Genomic DNA, 16,597 nt, shown 5'->3' on the forward strand with positions numbered 1-16,597 from the left:
GTGAAACTCAAACATTTCTCAGGAGGCTTAGCAGCTCACTGGCTGTGGCCCACAGGAATGTTCTGTTGAACCACTTGTGCCACATCATCATTTCTCTATTGGTATTGTATATAAATACACTAACAATTGTAAAAGGAGGGAGTGAGAGGTTTGTCTAGGTTTAGAGTAACTGGGTACAAAAGCTAATGGCCACAAACTTCCCATTTAATAACTACTAGCAGTGCTTTCGTTTTGTGAAAAATGAGATGCTGGTACTCACATCTTGATCAGTTTTTAAATGCCTCTCCCATTCCTTCTGTCTCTCTCACACACATGCTATTGTTGTCTAATAACAACAGGTCACATTCTCCAGTGCTACGGAAAATCTACAAGGTGACCACATCACAGTTGCTCTTGTAAGCACATCGAGTACACACATACAGATCACAGACACACATGCATCTCCCTGTCTGTCTCTACCACTCTTACACACATACAACATACATTTCACATATGCACATATATGTCTCCCTCTTTCTCTGCCCAGGTACATCTCCCACCCCACAAACAACATAAAGATCTCTCTCCCCCTTCCTCTCTCCATCAAACACACACCTTTCCCTCTCTCACAAATCACGCATATATACCATTCTCAATCTCTTTTTCACTCATTCACACTCACACACACCCTGATTATGCACACACACACCAGTTCAGATAAGCTCCTCTCAGGGGCAAAGGAAGTTCCTGGTACCAGGTTCCACATCACTGGCAGACCACAGAAGCCTGAACATGCAGGGTTCCCCCACCAGTCCTTTCTTCTCGCCCCAACCTTAAATTAAAAAAGCCTCAGCACAGGGTAGGGATGGGATCTGTTGGCCAGAGCCAGTTTGAAAGCATTCCATCTCTCTAACAGGCTGGCATCAATTCGAGTTCATCCTTTGTCCACTAATTGCTCCTTTTATTGATCCATGGGTTGATATTAATATCAATATTTTTAAAGGAATTATCATTATTTTGAAGGGAATATCAATAAATTATTATTCTTACAATTGATGTTTTAGAGGCAGGGTTTTGTTTTTTTTAAAAAGCTCCTTTTCAAAACTAGCCATGCAAATTCACTACTTTAAAATTTGATCCTCAGCAATTGCACACCTAGCACATCCCTAGCACAGGGTGAAGGAGGTGCTTGTCAGGTGTGACCATGTGAGGATACCCCTGCTCCTCGTTTCCCTCTAACCTTTTTCCAATAAGCAAGCCCCAGCATGGGGTGAAGGAGTGTGTGGGGAGGGATATCCCCCACTTTTTCCTACTTCCATCAAAACAAGGGAGGTGGCAGTCAATCAGCATCAGCAGCCGGAACATGCAGGGATAATCCCGCCACTCCTTTCTTCTCTCCCAACTTTTTAAAAAAGTAAGCTCCAGCACAGTGCAAAGGAGGCAAGCAGGCAGTGGTGGCCTAAGGAAAGATGTGGATACTCCATTACAGAGTATTCCACCAGAAAAAAAAGCAATGACTACTAAAAGAGAAAAATGATACAATTTTCCTAGAAGAGTTGTGCAAGCAAAAAACCACACACCCCTCCCCCCTGACACACACACCTGGAAGCCAAACCGAAGCAGATATTTTATGATTTGTTTTCTAAATGGAATCTCAGTTCTTGTCCATTGGATTCTGGAGGGTTTAGTCAGAAGTCTACATACCTTCCATTGTGTTGGTAAGTATGCTGGCTATACTCATTGCTCTTTGTCTTGCGGTAGGATCAGACAGGAAATCCATAGACATATGGTAAGAACTTGAGCGCCTTTTTCTGAGTTCTGTTTCTGTAGTGGTGCCCTGAAAATAAAACTTATGAATGTCAACAGCCATTGTTTCTTCAATCTCGTAAAAACACCCACAAAGTGCTGAAGATATCCAAATGTCCTTCAGTCAATAGCATTGCTTGGAACAGGAAGTCCCATTGATACTTTCAAACAGTAGCAGCCGGTGTGATGGTAGTGGTGCTTTGCCATCCTCCTCCTGACAGCGGCATTGCTACAGCTTACTTAAAAGGGGTGGGGTAGGGAAGGGGGGCGGCAAGCTTTAGGCTGCATGGCACTCCTGCTGGTGAGTCCATGCAGCCCCAATTTTGCCCCTACCTTGCTCCATCCAGGTAAGCTGCAGCGCTAGCAGTATTGGGAGGATGGCTCCATGGCTCTGCCCCACCACATTGGCCACTGCTGCTATCAAGTTCCCAGTTTTAGGCTGAAGTGGGAAACTTCCAACACCACATCTCCCTGGCTCAGCCCTTACTGTAAAAAGTTCCCCAGGACATGAAGAACCACTGATGTAAGTGCTGATGCTTGCTGGCGAGTTTCACCACCTATCCCAAATATCACCCCAGAAGAGTTCAGCCCCGTTAGTCCTTGAACCCTAACAAATCTTTAGAGGAAGCTTCCTCTGTCTGTCTGTCTGTCTGTCTCTGTGTGTGTGTGTGTGAGTGAGTGAGTGAGTGAGTGAGTGAGTGAGAGAGAGAGAGCTCAGTGGCAGAGCATCTGTTTCGCAGGCAGAAGGTCCCAGGTTCAATTCCCGACATCTCAGGTAGGCCTGGGAGAGATGCCTTCCTGAAACCCTGGAGAGCTTCTGCTGGTCAATGAAGACAATACTGACCAGTGGTCTGACTCAGTATAGGGCAGCTTCCTATTATTATTATTATTATTATTATTATTATTATTATTATTATTATTATTAGTCGCCCATCTGGCTGGTTATCCAGGCACTCTGGGCGATGTACAAAATAAAAGGTACAAATACATTAAACATTAAAAATCTGAAGCAATACTAGTAAAACCTAGCCTACCCCAAAAGCCTGCCTAAAGAGCCAGGTCTTCAAGGCTTGGCGGAAGCTCATTACAGAAGGGGCATGCTCCAGATGTCACCTGCTATGCTCACTTTTTGTAAGTATTTATAAGTTGAGTCTGACTAAGCCATATTCAGAGTAGACCCATGGAAATCAATAACTGAAGTTTGCTATTGATTTCAGTTAGTCTACTCTGAATATGGCTCAGCTGGAAACAACCCTATATTAAAAACAATCCATTAAAAATGTATCTATTGATTGGGGAAAACCATTTTACCAATCAGTATTACTGATTTACTTTATTAATTGTTGCAGTCCTTACGATAGGCTTCATCTGCACTGTGCACTTAAAGCAGTACCATACCACTTAAAACAGTCATGGCTTCCCCCAAAGAATCCTGAGAATTGTAGCTTAAGGGTGCTGAGAGTTGTTAGGAGACCCCCTATTCCCCTCACAGGCCTGCTATTCCCAGAGTTCCCTGGGAAGAGGGATCGATTGTTAACCACTCTGGGAATTGTAGCTCTCTGTGAGGGGAATAGGGGTTTCCTAACAACTCTCATCACCCTTCAAAACTACAGTTCCTAGGATTATTTGGAGGAAGTCGTGATTGTTTAACGTAGTATGATACTGCTTTAAATGTACGGCACAAATGTATGGCACTACTGAGCCTGCCAATAAGCCCTTGGGGATGGAGCAAGTTGCTTTCCTCTGTAGTTTAAGATAGTTAGGTTCTGTGTTCATACAAATATTTCCACAACTTGCTTGGCACAGTTTAAGATTATTTTGTTCTACACAAGCTAGTACATCACCCAGGGACAGTCGTAACTTGTCCTGATTGCTGCTTAGAAGAAACTTCATTCCACAGAAACAGTGGCTGCTACAGTGCAAAAGGAACTGGCTTGGCTGAACTACTGTAAAGTTTCAAACCTGTGGCTGTTTCATGTATTCTTACCTCAGGCAGAAGCTGCCCAGTGGGTGACATCAGAGCTGGAGGCCCACCAACTAAGGAAACCACCCCATTGCAGTCCACGGTGCTGTGCATCTTCCCATTGGCCGGAAGCACAGGTATCATCCTGGATGATCGACTGGCCTGGCTGATGTTGCTGTTGCGCCGCTCACTGTGTCTGTGAGGGACAAAGAGAGAATCTCTTCTGCTCTCGTTGTCTTCAAAGGTGCTGTGCTCATCATCTGCAAAGTCATTCTCTGATCCTATATCCTTTGCTCGGCCTCTGAAGCTGAAAATACTCGCTTTGCTGCTACGCCTTGGGGAAAACAGGGAGCCACGGATGCTCAGCAATGACTGTAAGGAAATACCAGAAAGCAACCCCCAAGTCAGAAACACCCATAAGTCATGCACACAAGATCAAGCTGGAAAAATTAAATACCCTACGTGTAGAAATGATGATGTTTTAAATATTATTAAAATCCAGTTTTTACATTGGAACTGGAACATCGTTAAGAAGAAAATAATAATTCATACTACAGAGGGGCTATAAAACATCCACAAATAGATATCACATACACATCATAGAAACAATATTAAGAGCATCACAGAAAGAAAGGGGAAAACATAATCATGATGATAAACCTTACATATAACAAAAATTATCTGAAAATACATTGTAAAGAAATCAAAATCACCATTGTAATTGCATCAAATACATCACAAGGCCACCATCATAATCACTGTATGATGATGTACAACTACTAAGCTTAATTACCCAGAAATTATCAGTGAAATGACTGTGTTGCAAGATTCTTACCTTGCCCCCTCCAACTTACAGAGAAAATAACTAAACCACAGATGCTTTTAGGTATTCTTTCAAGAGCACCTGAGTGATATGCATCAATATCAACACATGAAAACACCTTTGAGGTTTTATTACAATCAAGCGGCAGTATATACATTTTGTTAAACAAATAATATAATAAAATATTAAACATTTATTAGGTACTTCTTGATTACAGTAAACAGCTCTGCTTTGTGGAACAGTTTCTCATAGTCCTGCATTCTTTAGACGATGGATCGTAAATGAACAAAACCACATGGCTTACTCCAGGGCTGGTGCCCATGCCTCAACAAAGGGCCCACTGCTGACCCCTGAAGCCCTCTTGCATTGCTGCTCCTCCTCCTCCTGTTGTTGCTGCCTTGTTCACTTGCCCTCTGAGCAAGCACACGCCTCCTTCTCTGGGAGCTGGAGTGGATTGGGCCCAGAGGGAGAGGGTAAGTGAAAGGATATCAGCAAAGGTGGTAAAGATGATGAGGGTGGGTGTGCTCAAGGGCACTCTGAAACTCGCACTGATTGGTTTGCATTCATGAATAGGTATATATTCTTCTGCTTTGGTTTCCTGGCCTGGGGTCCAATCAGTGTGATTGAGTAAGATTTTGTGGGCGGGGGTGGGGTAACTATCTCCCCCCCCATAAATATGATCCCATGACACTGAAAAGTGCTTCTTTGGGTTGCCTGTCAGACAAACACAAGCACAGAAGAAACAGATTATATGGGCACGCAAGGGGAGAATGGGCAAAGAGGGTACAAAAAAGACAGTTTGTGAATCTGAGATTTGGTCATATAGCACCAAATCATAGTTTGGCATATGATGTGACCTGATCTTAGGGATGGGAATTAATTCAATTTGGCATGCATTTTAAATTAGAGACTGCCTGATGCACACTTCATGAACCAATACATGAACCAAAATGCAGCTATCCTTCAAAATTTATCCTTCAACATTTGCAGTTCCCTGGATTTTGTGATGCAGTTCTCCAGCCAAACAATGTGTATAAAAATGCATTTATGAGGGTCAAGTGTGCATAAACATGCATAGTGAAAATAACGTACAAATAATGTATTATATTAGGGGGAAATGATTGCAAAAAAATGTGTATATCAGGCAAAAGTGCATACAAAAATGTGTTTATTAGGAGAAATTCACACCTAAATATTGATGAATTTTCATGAGGATTAAAAAAGAAAACAACAAAATTGCTGCAGAAATGTGGAAAACTGAATTTAGGATTAGAAAAATGAGAATCTGAAACTGATAGATTCACCCATCCCTAGCTGATCCAGAGTCTTGTGGCACCAAAGTATGGAAAGGATAAGTGGATCTTTTTGATGAAATTCCCCTTGAATATATATATATACATAAGCAATTTCCAAATGGCCCAATATCAGTTGTTGCACAGACAGGCCAAGATACATTCTTCCTACCTGATGTGGGGAAGAGAACCTTTTTTCATAAGTCAGTCTGTTCCCTTCAATGGAGAATCGAAAGCCTTTCCTTCGGATGCTGTCTTCTGATTCAGATTTGTGAAATTCATCTTCATCTTTTTCATCTCCTTCCGATTGTTCTCTCTGTTTCCTCTTTTTCCGCCTGTTCCTCCTCTCTTTAGCACTCTTTGAACTCAGCTTTGACGTTGCTGAAGAGCTCTCTGAGAACCCTCCGACACCACCAACTTCACTGAACTCTCTAGATTCACCTGCTGCTGCTGCTGCTGCAGCTGCCTGTTGTATAACCAAAGTTAAACATATTTAAGACACACAATACTTACCCATTAATGCTATTATTAGGTTTTTAAACAACAAAAAGAGCAGAGAGTTTGATGTTCATTGCACTAATCCGATGTTCCAAAGGAAGAAGAAAGAGCTTAGAAAAACAATTCTGCTATTTTCCAATCTCAAGAACCATTCCAGGACCTCACCAAATTTACCTAATAAGGATGCCAGGTTCAGTGATGGCCCCAACGTGTTTTGCTGTCTGAAGCAAGGCCAAAGTGGGACCTCCTCTCCTATGCTTGGGCCAATCCTTTAAAAGGACTTGTGCAACATTCAGACACTATTTCCTGCCTTCACATGTCCCTCCCTCATGGTGCCACCTGAAGCAGATCATGCCAACCTGCTGCATGCCAAGACTGGTCCTCACCAGGTTCACTCTAACATGGATGAATCTCACTTGAGGAATCTTTTCTCTTTTCTTACTGGTAAGAGATGTAGAGAAGAAGGCAGGGCTTAGCCACTGTACTGGGCACCAGGGCCTAAATCCAGCAGGCTGGAATTACTGCAAATACAGTAACTCTGTTAAATAAAGAATTAGACTTTGCTGTCCTGGACTGTTAATATGGACTATGGCTTTTTATGGAATGCTGTGTATAATATGGGAATGCATGTTTTTACTTGTTTGTTCATTGGGGATTAAAGGGAGACCCTGTCCAAATCACATAAGAACATAAGAACATAAGAAGAGCCTGCTGGATCAGGCCAGTGGCCCATCTAGTCCAGCATCCTGTTCTCACAGTGGCCAACCAGTGGCCAACCATGGTCTGGCTGATCACATGACCTGACCTGGCTGCACAACTATCAAGGCTGCCTTGATGTATGGAAAGTCACATCCCAGTCTAGACCATTCAAGACTTCCTGTGACCTACTGGGGTGGAGCATATGATTGACAAGGTAAGTCTTTGTGAGGTAGCAGCCATCCTGGAGGATTTTTGTAGATCAAGGCAGGACTCCTGTAGAACAAGGTGGATCTGGGTGATAAGGATAAGCTTGGTAAACCTTTGAGATAGGCAAAGACCAAGAAGAAAAGCTGCCACTTGAGAGTAAGATTCCTTTAAGAGCCTGGTGAGTTGAGGGACCATTTTAGTTAGGAAAAGTGGATGGTGTTTTAGTCTACTTTATTTTGTTCCAATGGGGAATATACTGATTTTCTGTTTTTTTGTTTTAATTTCATGTCTTTCCTCAAGTCTCTTTCTTTCTGTTTCTTTATTTGTTTTATAAACCTGGTGTGGTCTCTCATTATTTTCACCACCCACATCTAAAGCCAAACCACAAGCTACTTTGAGAGGCTCTGGGGAGACCCAAGGAAGGTTTTTATTGTTGTTATTACTAGGCTGATTAATAAGGGGCAGCCTTATAATCAAATCACACACACCCTTATTTGGGGGCAGCTAGCTTTTAAATGAGAGGAAACGTGGGCTGAGCAGAGGAGTCTGCATTCTGTGCTCGTCGGGCATTCCCTTCCATAGGCGGCCAGGGACCCAGAGGGGCTGGGTGTGTCTTTGGGCAATCTCTGTCTTTGAAAACTATTCATTAGAGAGGAAGAAAGGCACTCAGAGTTGCTGCAGGGGGATATTTTTCTTCTCTTGTAAGGCAAGGCTGCCCTACCGACAGCATGACTCTCAGCAGGGAAGAGGCTGAACAAGTACTTACTCTGGCCCTGCGAAACATGTGAGACAGAAGCCCTATCACACCTACTCCTGTTTCTTAGGCTGGACCTCACTGCCTGTTTTTTTTTTAACGGAAGGACATTATGGTAAAACTAAATAAATAACACAAAATTAGATTCCTGCTTTACTGCAGTGCAGAAAATACACTTCCTGCTTATTCCTAACCATTTTTTTTATCCTGGAGGAGGAAGCATTCAGTCATTTTGGGTAGACACATTCACTTTTCTGCCAGTTCCAGTACGTCTCCACCTTTCTTTTCTGAAAAAGGGCACACAATGCTAGTCAAACCCTGACCCTTTTTACTGTAAAACCTGGTGGGATCAGCTCAAGTGCATTTTTATTTTTAATTCAGTTTCAAACAGATTTCGCAACTGATTGGAAGATCAAACTGTTGCCCCTCCAGGTGCAGCCAATGGAAATGCTTTGCTATAGGCGACTAGTATGCTCATAGCCTTTGCGACTGAGCGAAGAAGCAGACCCTCGACTCATCCCAATAATTTTGCTGTAAGACTGGGATTGCTAATATGGTACCTGCTGTGGGTGACCTGGTGTCCCTAAAAACACCTCCCTTGGTGCCCTCAGTGTCCCAATCCCTCCTGGAGTTTTTGGGGGGATATTTTTGAGAGGTGATTTCCCCCAAAAAATAATGTTTCGGAGGCAAGCTCCAGCTTCAAGCTACCCAGCCATCTCACTTTCTTCTCACCCAGGGGGATTCTTAAAATAGGAAAGCAAGAGGGTGGGAGAGCTGGAGCTGGTACTTTGCTTTCCGGCCTGCTCAGCCAAGCTGCCTCATTGTTGTTCTTTAGAGAAAAGGAAGGGGGGGGGGCTAGAAAAAAGGACCTGCTGCTATCTGATAAGTTTGTTGGGGGGGCAGGGAAGCATCAGGGGGGCTGGGAGGGTGATAAGGAGCATTGGGAGATATAACCTGTTTTAAAATTTGTGTGGATGTGTGGTTGTGGGGGTGGATGTGTAGTATTGCCTGGATGTTTTTGTATAGGGGTCTTTTGTTGTTGTTGAGGGGGACATATTGAGGGGGTGGTTTTGTGTTTTTGGGAGATGTTGCCAAGGGGTGTTATGTGGGTGACTAGGGTGGTGGTGGAGGAGAGAGACTGTTGGTTGGGTAGATTGGGGGGGTTGAGAGTGAGAGGAATGCACCTATGCTTGTTTCTCCAATGTTGAAATGGGCCCATGGGCCCAAAAAGGTTGGCAACCCTGTCCCAAGCATTTACTTATTATAATTTTGTTCCTGTTCTAATGGTCCCCTGTGTGTTTTATTTGGTTATGTGTAAATCCCTACTACCCAACAATCATCTTGAAATGCTTCAAGCTCTTATGCAGGCAACGTTAACCAGCTAAAAGTACCCTAACTGATTTTACATGCCATCCTACAGGAGAAGACAAAAACAAAAGAGACCACATGCCATCAAACCTGAATAAAAATTTCAGATAGCTTTCTCCTCAACGTATATTTCGGGCAACTGGTTGAAGTCAGGATTACAGCTTTAACGGATAACAGTTTTTTATTATCCATTTAATACATTCAGTTAGAACCTTAAAGCTATGCTAAAACTGTCTGGTTGTTTCCAATATACCTGGGCTTCTTCTTGTTGTTTCTTCAGCTGTTCCAGCATCTGCTGAAACTCGGCCTCCTTCTGCTCTGCTTCTTCCATGGTGGCTTGATTCTGCTCTTCATAGGCCATGGCAACAACAGCCAGGATCAAGTTGATCAGGTAGAAAGAGCCCAGGAATATCACCAGGACAAAAAAGATCATGTACGTTTTGCCAGCAGCTCGCAATGTCTATAAAAAAACCCAAAGAATAAAACATTTCATAACATTCCTACAGAATGTAGTGACTTCTTTATTATTGTCTAGTGATGTGGAACTTTGGCCATGTCCTCATAAGTAGCAGTTTTGTCGTTGTGAATTAATGTACTGAAACATGCTGGTCACATATGTTATACATGTGAGCTACCTGTACAAGATCACACACTGATTGGAACTCATCTCTCATTCATCCCTAATGCAAGAAGTACTTTCCTCTATCTTAAAGAAGAGGAAGAGAAGAGGAAATCTGAGATATTCCACATCTGACCACAGAACTGGCTCCCATCATATTTTAGTTCTCTCAGCTGCCACTAGAGGAACTCGAAGGCCTTGTACAGTCCTTTCAGTCAGATATTGCTGCTTTGTTTTGGATCAGCCACATTGCTGGTTAGCAGCCAAAGTGCTAACACCAAAACATTCATTGTGCAACATTATGGCTGACTTGAGCGGGGACATTATGTAAAATAGTTGAGTCACGTTTTTTCCTGTTAATCGCTGGAATAGCCAGAGTTGTGGCCACATGTTGAAACTACTAGCATGATTTGAAAATGGCTGAGTCTTGCAGACAGAGCTATAGAATGCCAGTTAGCATTCCTCCTATTATGCCATCATAACTCCCCTGTTCCTGAGCATTCATACAACAAACCCCTACAGACTATGCCATTTGTGGCAAGGTGGCCAACCATGCCCCACACTTGAGTGCTAAATCAATTAAATATGAAGTTCTTTTATTGACTTGAATATGCAACTTTATTCTTTTGTAATTGATTGCTCTATCTGTGAAATGGTAACACAGACCATCTCTCTCTGAAATACACTCAAGTAGGAATGGGGTTCGCTGCCTAGTTCTGAGCAGCTTGGATTCTGAGATTCCATCTTTCCTTCCCTATCTGCCCTTTTTTGTTCCCATTTGCTTTCACACTTGCCAATCTGTTGATTTTTTTAGCGAAAAAAAAACGTAATTTTTAACTGAAATGCTTATGATGTTCCATGTAGTTTTTTCCCCGTTAACGTATCAGTTAGGCAGATAATTGCCCATTGAGTCAAAATCCAGTACTAAGTCCAATTTAGTGGATATTGTCGCCCATCCCTACTCTCAAGTACCCATAGTAAAAGGTTGGTGCCCTCCAGATGTTACTGCTTACAATTTCCACCATTTCTGTCCACTGGCCATGCTGGTTGTGGTTGATGGGAGTTGCAGTCCAACAACATCTGGAGGGCACCACATAGGCTACCCCTATTTAAATAACCAACCTCAGAACAACTGCTAGTACTCCCTGCTCATAAAAACACTCACCAGTTGGTAAAGATTTTCCCAGAAGTCCTGAGTCATCAGCCGAAAGAGTGACAAGAAGGCCCAGCTGAAGGTATCAAAACTTGTGTAGCCATAGTTGGGGTTTCTACCAGCTTTTACACACATATATCCTTCTGGACATTGCCTAGAAAAAGGGGGGAAATACGACATTTTACAAACTTCCTCTTCATGTATTGTTGCACCTACCCTTTGGAATTCACTCCCTTAAGTATTAGACAGGCGCTGTCTCTGTTGTCTTTTTGGTGCCTATTGAAAACCTTTCTCTTTCAACAAGACTTCTAAGGCTTATCCCAGTTGGCATCTGAGTTGGAATTATTGTTAAGATTTGTTTTAATTTTTAAAAAAAAGTTTTTGAAGACATTTTGTTTAAGGTTTTTTAGATGCTTTGTTTTTAAGATGTTTTATAGAAGTTTTTAGTATTTTATCGAATTTTGCCACCCAGGGCTCCTTCTGGGAAGAAGGGTGGGATATAAATTTAATAAATAAATATTTGCTTGAGAAAATGCTCTGTTAGTTTTCAGTAGAATGAAAATGCTTTTCAGTCATGATTTTTACTCAGTGAAACAATTCAAGAAAGCCAATTGCACTCAGGGATGGGAACCCTTTTTCCTATGAAGGACAATTGACCCATGGGAAAAGTCAATTGGGGGTTCAAGCCAGTAGTGTCTGGAGCTAGATCTGATGGTGGATGGAACCACCCAATTTCTTCTCTACCTCTTGCGTGCACACACATATACACACAAATTGAAAGAGGAAGAGATTTCCAGAGAGGCGATCTGGAGAGCAAGAGTGAATCTGCAGTATGCAGGGAGCTGGATGATGCTCAGGGCTGCATGAAAGTAAGCCAAGGGTGACATATATGACTCTTGGACTGCAGATTCTTCATCTAGGTCTACAGGGTCAATGGATTATATTCAACTGTCCTATTCAGAATAAACCCACTGAAATGAATGAAACTAAGGTAGTCATGTCTTTTAACTTCAGTGGGTCTACTCTAGCACTGAATATCACCCAATGCTTTTTCAATATTAACTAGGGAAAGCTAGCCATAGCCTCTGCCAAATCCTTAACACACCATCATCAAGTGCTAACCTAGAAATGTATTATGTGTTAGTGTAAGACTTAGAGAGATACTTAAAAGCAAAGGAAAAGCCTCCCTTTAATCTTAGGAATATTTTCCAGTTTGAAAAATAAAATTAAAAATTATGAGATTGGAAACGGGGAGATATTACTGTAACACATGTTCTCCTGGGGTATACATACCAAATATAGCCCCTCTTTTATCTCCTTAATTTACCCCATAAATGTATGCTGACATTCAGACAACAGGCTTCTAATCCCGAAAAGTTGGAGACTTCAAATGCTGTGGAATTAAAGGGAACATGAAATTGTTCTACTTTAACCACAGATGCTGCACCCGCTGTGTTTACAATACAATACAATGGACCATTTTCTCACCCTGCATCTGAGCTGTTGCCGCACAGTAAAGCATCATTTTGGCCTTCCAAGAAGTAAAAGTGCTCTGTTTGGAAAGAGAAATGGATAACATTTAATTGCACTGAAAATAACTGGGTGAGAGGGTAGGGAGAGTCCCAAGACTTAGGCTTGGATCCTATCTAGGCATTTGTGAACAGGCTCCTACTGTTCATGGAAGGTCATGGAACCAAGATTATCCAGTGGATGCTCCAGCTGGCAGAAAGCAGGGGAGGTAATTTTTGCTGATTCCTCCTTCCTCCTACAGCCCCCTGTTCAGCCTGTGAAAGTCACCTCCCCTCTTTTGCTGACAGGAACATTCCGTGAGAACAGCTCCACACTCAGGATACTCCCCCCAACAGAAGCCTAAGTAAGATACATAATTAGCAGATTTATTACGGCATAAGCTCTCACAGGCTAGAGCCTCGGTCATCAGATGCAATCAGCCACGTATCTTGGTAAAGTGAATTTTGGTCCATGAAAGTTTATGACACAACAAACCTGTTAGCATTTAAGGTGTCACAAGACATTTTGCTGGTTTCGCTGCAAAAAACTAGCGTGGCTGCCTCTTCTAGAATGTGTCTCTGCCTGAACACAGGTCAAACTGAAGATTATACAATACAGAATGTAATTTATAACAATAATAAACATGACTATTCTCCCAAATGTGAATGTATTTTTCCCCAATGTATATCCTATTAGGAGAGGAAAAAAGCAATGCTTAGTGTAAGATTTCTCATAGGATGGAATGCAGTATTGCAGTAGCAAACAACTGTAGCACAGGGTATTTGTAGTCAATATAGTTGGCCAAGATAATAATCACTTTTGGCTACCACATTTTGCAGATTAGCAAACAAGTGAACTGCTACCATGAACAACAGCAGAAGCACTATACACACTTACTAAGGAGTAAGTGCCCCACTGAACACAGCAGGATTTACGTATGAGAAAAAAGACTCATGAGCATGAAGAGACTTACTGAACAGAGACCAACAGCCGGAACCACTCAGCTGGACAGGTGAGCCATATTACCACCCCTGCCTAGGTCCTGTTGCACTCCTGCCTCCCTGCCTGATAACACCAGCTGGACACTGAGGAAGGGAAGTGACCACCCCTGCTGCTTAGATTTTATAGTGTAAACTTTCTGGGACAAAGACAGCTGGGCAGTGCAATGTTGGAAGTGGGGCAACTCCTGTTTGAGTTGTTTGTATTCCAGAAGGAAAATTGAGTTAGGGTCCTCCAGCTGGCTAGGCTTTCCTACCTTTACCTGTGCTGTTCTCTACCTAACTTCCTTCTGTTGTAAACTGACATGCTCAGGGAAGCTGTCCTGCCCCTCCTTCCTTTGTTTTTCTTCTTCTTCGACTGTCTGAGGAGAGAGGAGACATCTTTGTCTTTGCTCTCTCTCCTGAGCCATGAGGGCAATATCTAAGTCTGGGCATTGCGCCTCCAACTTAGTTAGAACTAAGTATACCTTTCCTATCTACTATGTATTTCTATAAATAAAGTAGTTTTTCTTATTTTACTAAAGTCTCAGTGATCTAAATGCAGGGTAAAAGCCTTCTACTAAGGTAAACACACACACTGGCACACATGCAGCTCCGACCGCTGAGAATCTCTGCATATATACATATTTTCATAACATGCCTCCCAAAATTGTGGTAGTCCTGGGCAAGGTATGGCATGGAAGGAGAGGCCAGCAGGTAAGGAGCACACAGCATGGACAATTAGCAGCTTTGCCATGTGCTGGACCTCTCTCCAGCCTGAGGAATGGAGGTTGTCCTATCTGCCAGCCCTCAGGTCTGCCATTGTTGCTACTGAATCCTAGGTAGGCTTTAAATAAGATTTCCCTTATCCACAACCTAATTGTGGATGAAGAGGCCAACCTAGTTTGTATTACTGAGACCTGGGTAGGACAGCAGGGTGGAGTTGGTCTCACCCAGCTGTGCCCATCTGGGTACTCAGTGCAGTATCATGGTAGACTCAAGGGTCAGGAAAGGGAAGTTGCTGTGGTTTATAGGGATTCCATTTCCCTCTCCTGGCTTCCTGTCCACTTGAGTGGGGACTGGCCTCAACTACCTGAGTTTTTGTTCTTGGTGTTGGGTAATTGGGACAGATGAGAGATTCTGCTGGTTTACCGTCTGCCTCACTGCCCAGCATCTCCTTGCTGTTATGAGAGTACCTATATTTTGGGGGTTCTCATAGCTGGGTTCATAATAATGGATCTTGACATGAGTAGCTGTATCAAATGGACCCTGGCAGAAACAGCCCTTTTTGTGAACCCTGTTTTGTTAATCGTGAGAGGCAGCAAAAGCATTCTGACTCAGGAGGATATAAACCAAATTCCTACGTTTCAGTAGCATCAGATTAAAGACACCATCATCATCAAGCTTTATTGCCTAGCCATGGGCCATTGCAACATACATAAACAAACATTCAAGACGTACTTTAAAAACAGTAAATAAATATAATAAAAACATGTAACAATACAACTCAAGTTGGTTATCTTTAAACCGCTCTAGGAAGTACTCGGCAGTTTTCCTGACTGCTTTGCCCGTATCTTTTGTGCCGCAAGGGCAAAAAGGGCAACCCTATGGGTAACCGAGAAGTCTTTAGCTGCTAAGAGGAAGGCTATGGTGTCCTGCAAAGGCCTCCCTTGTGGCAATGACAGCCAACTGCTCAAAAATTTGGTCCGTGGATGGGAGTATAAAGGGCATTCTAACAGATAGTGGGGTAAATCCTCGACCACCCCAGTAGCATCAGATTAAAGACACTTGTAACAAACAATGAGGCCACCTGGACAGAGGTTGTGAGATCCTTTGATCTCTAAGGGATAAGGGATTGATCACCCCAAAACAGGAATTTGCGGTAACATTTCCCAGGAGGCAAAAAGTCTAATCAGGAAAAGCATCTGGTAGAGCCAGACTCTTATCTGCAACTCCGTTTTCCATTGTTCTTCACTTGTTATGTCAGCACTCCCCTTCCCATTTTACATGTTACTCAATGTAATTCAGAATTAAGTTCAGGGTTTTGCAGGTTCAGGTAGCACCTTCTCTGAGCTTCTACAACTACCTGAATTCTTCACATTGCATTCTAGGAACAACTCAGTGCAGGATCATCAGATCAAGGAAGGGTGATATCTCTGACTATCTGGCTGCAGCTTAAGGACAGAGCTGTGGCTCTTGGGCTAGATACAGACAACTTATTCCTGATTTTGTGCTCTGATATTCTTCAGGAAAGGTTATCTCTGTCTCTGTCTTTCTTTTACTGAATGTGAGTTTATGTGTTTTTATGCCCGAAGTATCTAACAGGAACTTCTTTCTTAATCTGATGTACCTCTAGGGAATGTATGTGTGATGCTAGGTAAAATTCTACCTGTAATATCAGTTGCAGACTCTGTATACAATTTTCCTGTTTCCTCTTCCAGTAAACCAACCTTTATTTGATCTTTTGTGTGTTTCTTTGGGCATGATAGGGATGGGTATGCACATATAAGAGCAACATGTGGGTTAATTTCAGCTAAAGATTCTGCTATGCTCTCAGGTTGTGTTTTGAGTGTATGGTGGATGGACCTGCATGCAGGGATTCACATGTACATGTGTAATACTGCCTGAGCTCAAAGAGATGGTCTCAGAGGAGGTGTTGAAGACTCCCAAACTGTTAGTCCATCCTGTGACTATTAATTTTGCGGCGGCTCAGAACTTCATGGCCACCATAACAACCATGGGGCTGTCCCAACATGTCATCGACCTGATGTATGTGTCAGGCAACATTCTGGATCTCATTTTCTCAGCCGGGAAGGAAGAGGGTGATCTGAAAGTGGAGCATATTAACATCAGTCCCTTGTCATGGTTGGATCACCTCCTGTTAAGATTTAAGCTTTCATCATCTTTTCCCCTCTGTAGAGATCAGGGACCTCTTAGAATGGTCTGCTCC

General features: G+C 42.7%; 1 protein-coding gene across 6 annotated transcripts in view; it reads right to left on the reverse strand.

The window, feature by feature from the left end:
- The window catches only part of LOC133376451 (sodium channel protein type 2 subunit alpha), a 96,422-nt gene that overhangs the window by 54,577 nt on the left and 25,248 nt on the right, over positions 1-16,597 (reverse strand). For 5 of the 6 annotated variants that reach the window (XR_009760480.1, XM_061608593.1, XM_061608588.1 and 2 more), the window contains 6 exons: positions 12,650-12,713; positions 11,174-11,315; positions 9,643-9,849; positions 6,036-6,329; positions 3,773-4,120; positions 1,684-1,816 (listed from right to left, as the gene is read on the reverse strand). Coding sequence is in view for 4 of the 6 variants with exons in the window: in XM_061608593.1 (XP_061464577.1) it covers positions 1,684-1,816; positions 3,773-4,120; positions 6,036-6,329; positions 9,643-9,849; positions 11,174-11,315; positions 12,650-12,713 (1,188 nt within the window). In the remaining 2 variants the exon portion in view is untranslated. Of the gene's footprint in view, positions 1-1,219; positions 1,288-1,683; positions 1,817-3,772; positions 4,121-6,035; positions 6,330-9,642; positions 9,850-11,173; positions 11,316-12,649; positions 12,714-16,597 lie in introns of those variants that run through there. The other variant, XM_061608592.1, reaches the window with a different exon arrangement.

This window comes from Rhineura floridana, chromosome 2 (genome assembly GCF_030035675.1).
Source record: "Rhineura floridana isolate rRhiFlo1 chromosome 2, rRhiFlo1.hap2, whole genome shotgun sequence".
NCBI lineage: Eukaryota > Metazoa > Chordata > Lepidosauria > Squamata > Rhineuridae > Rhineura > Rhineura floridana.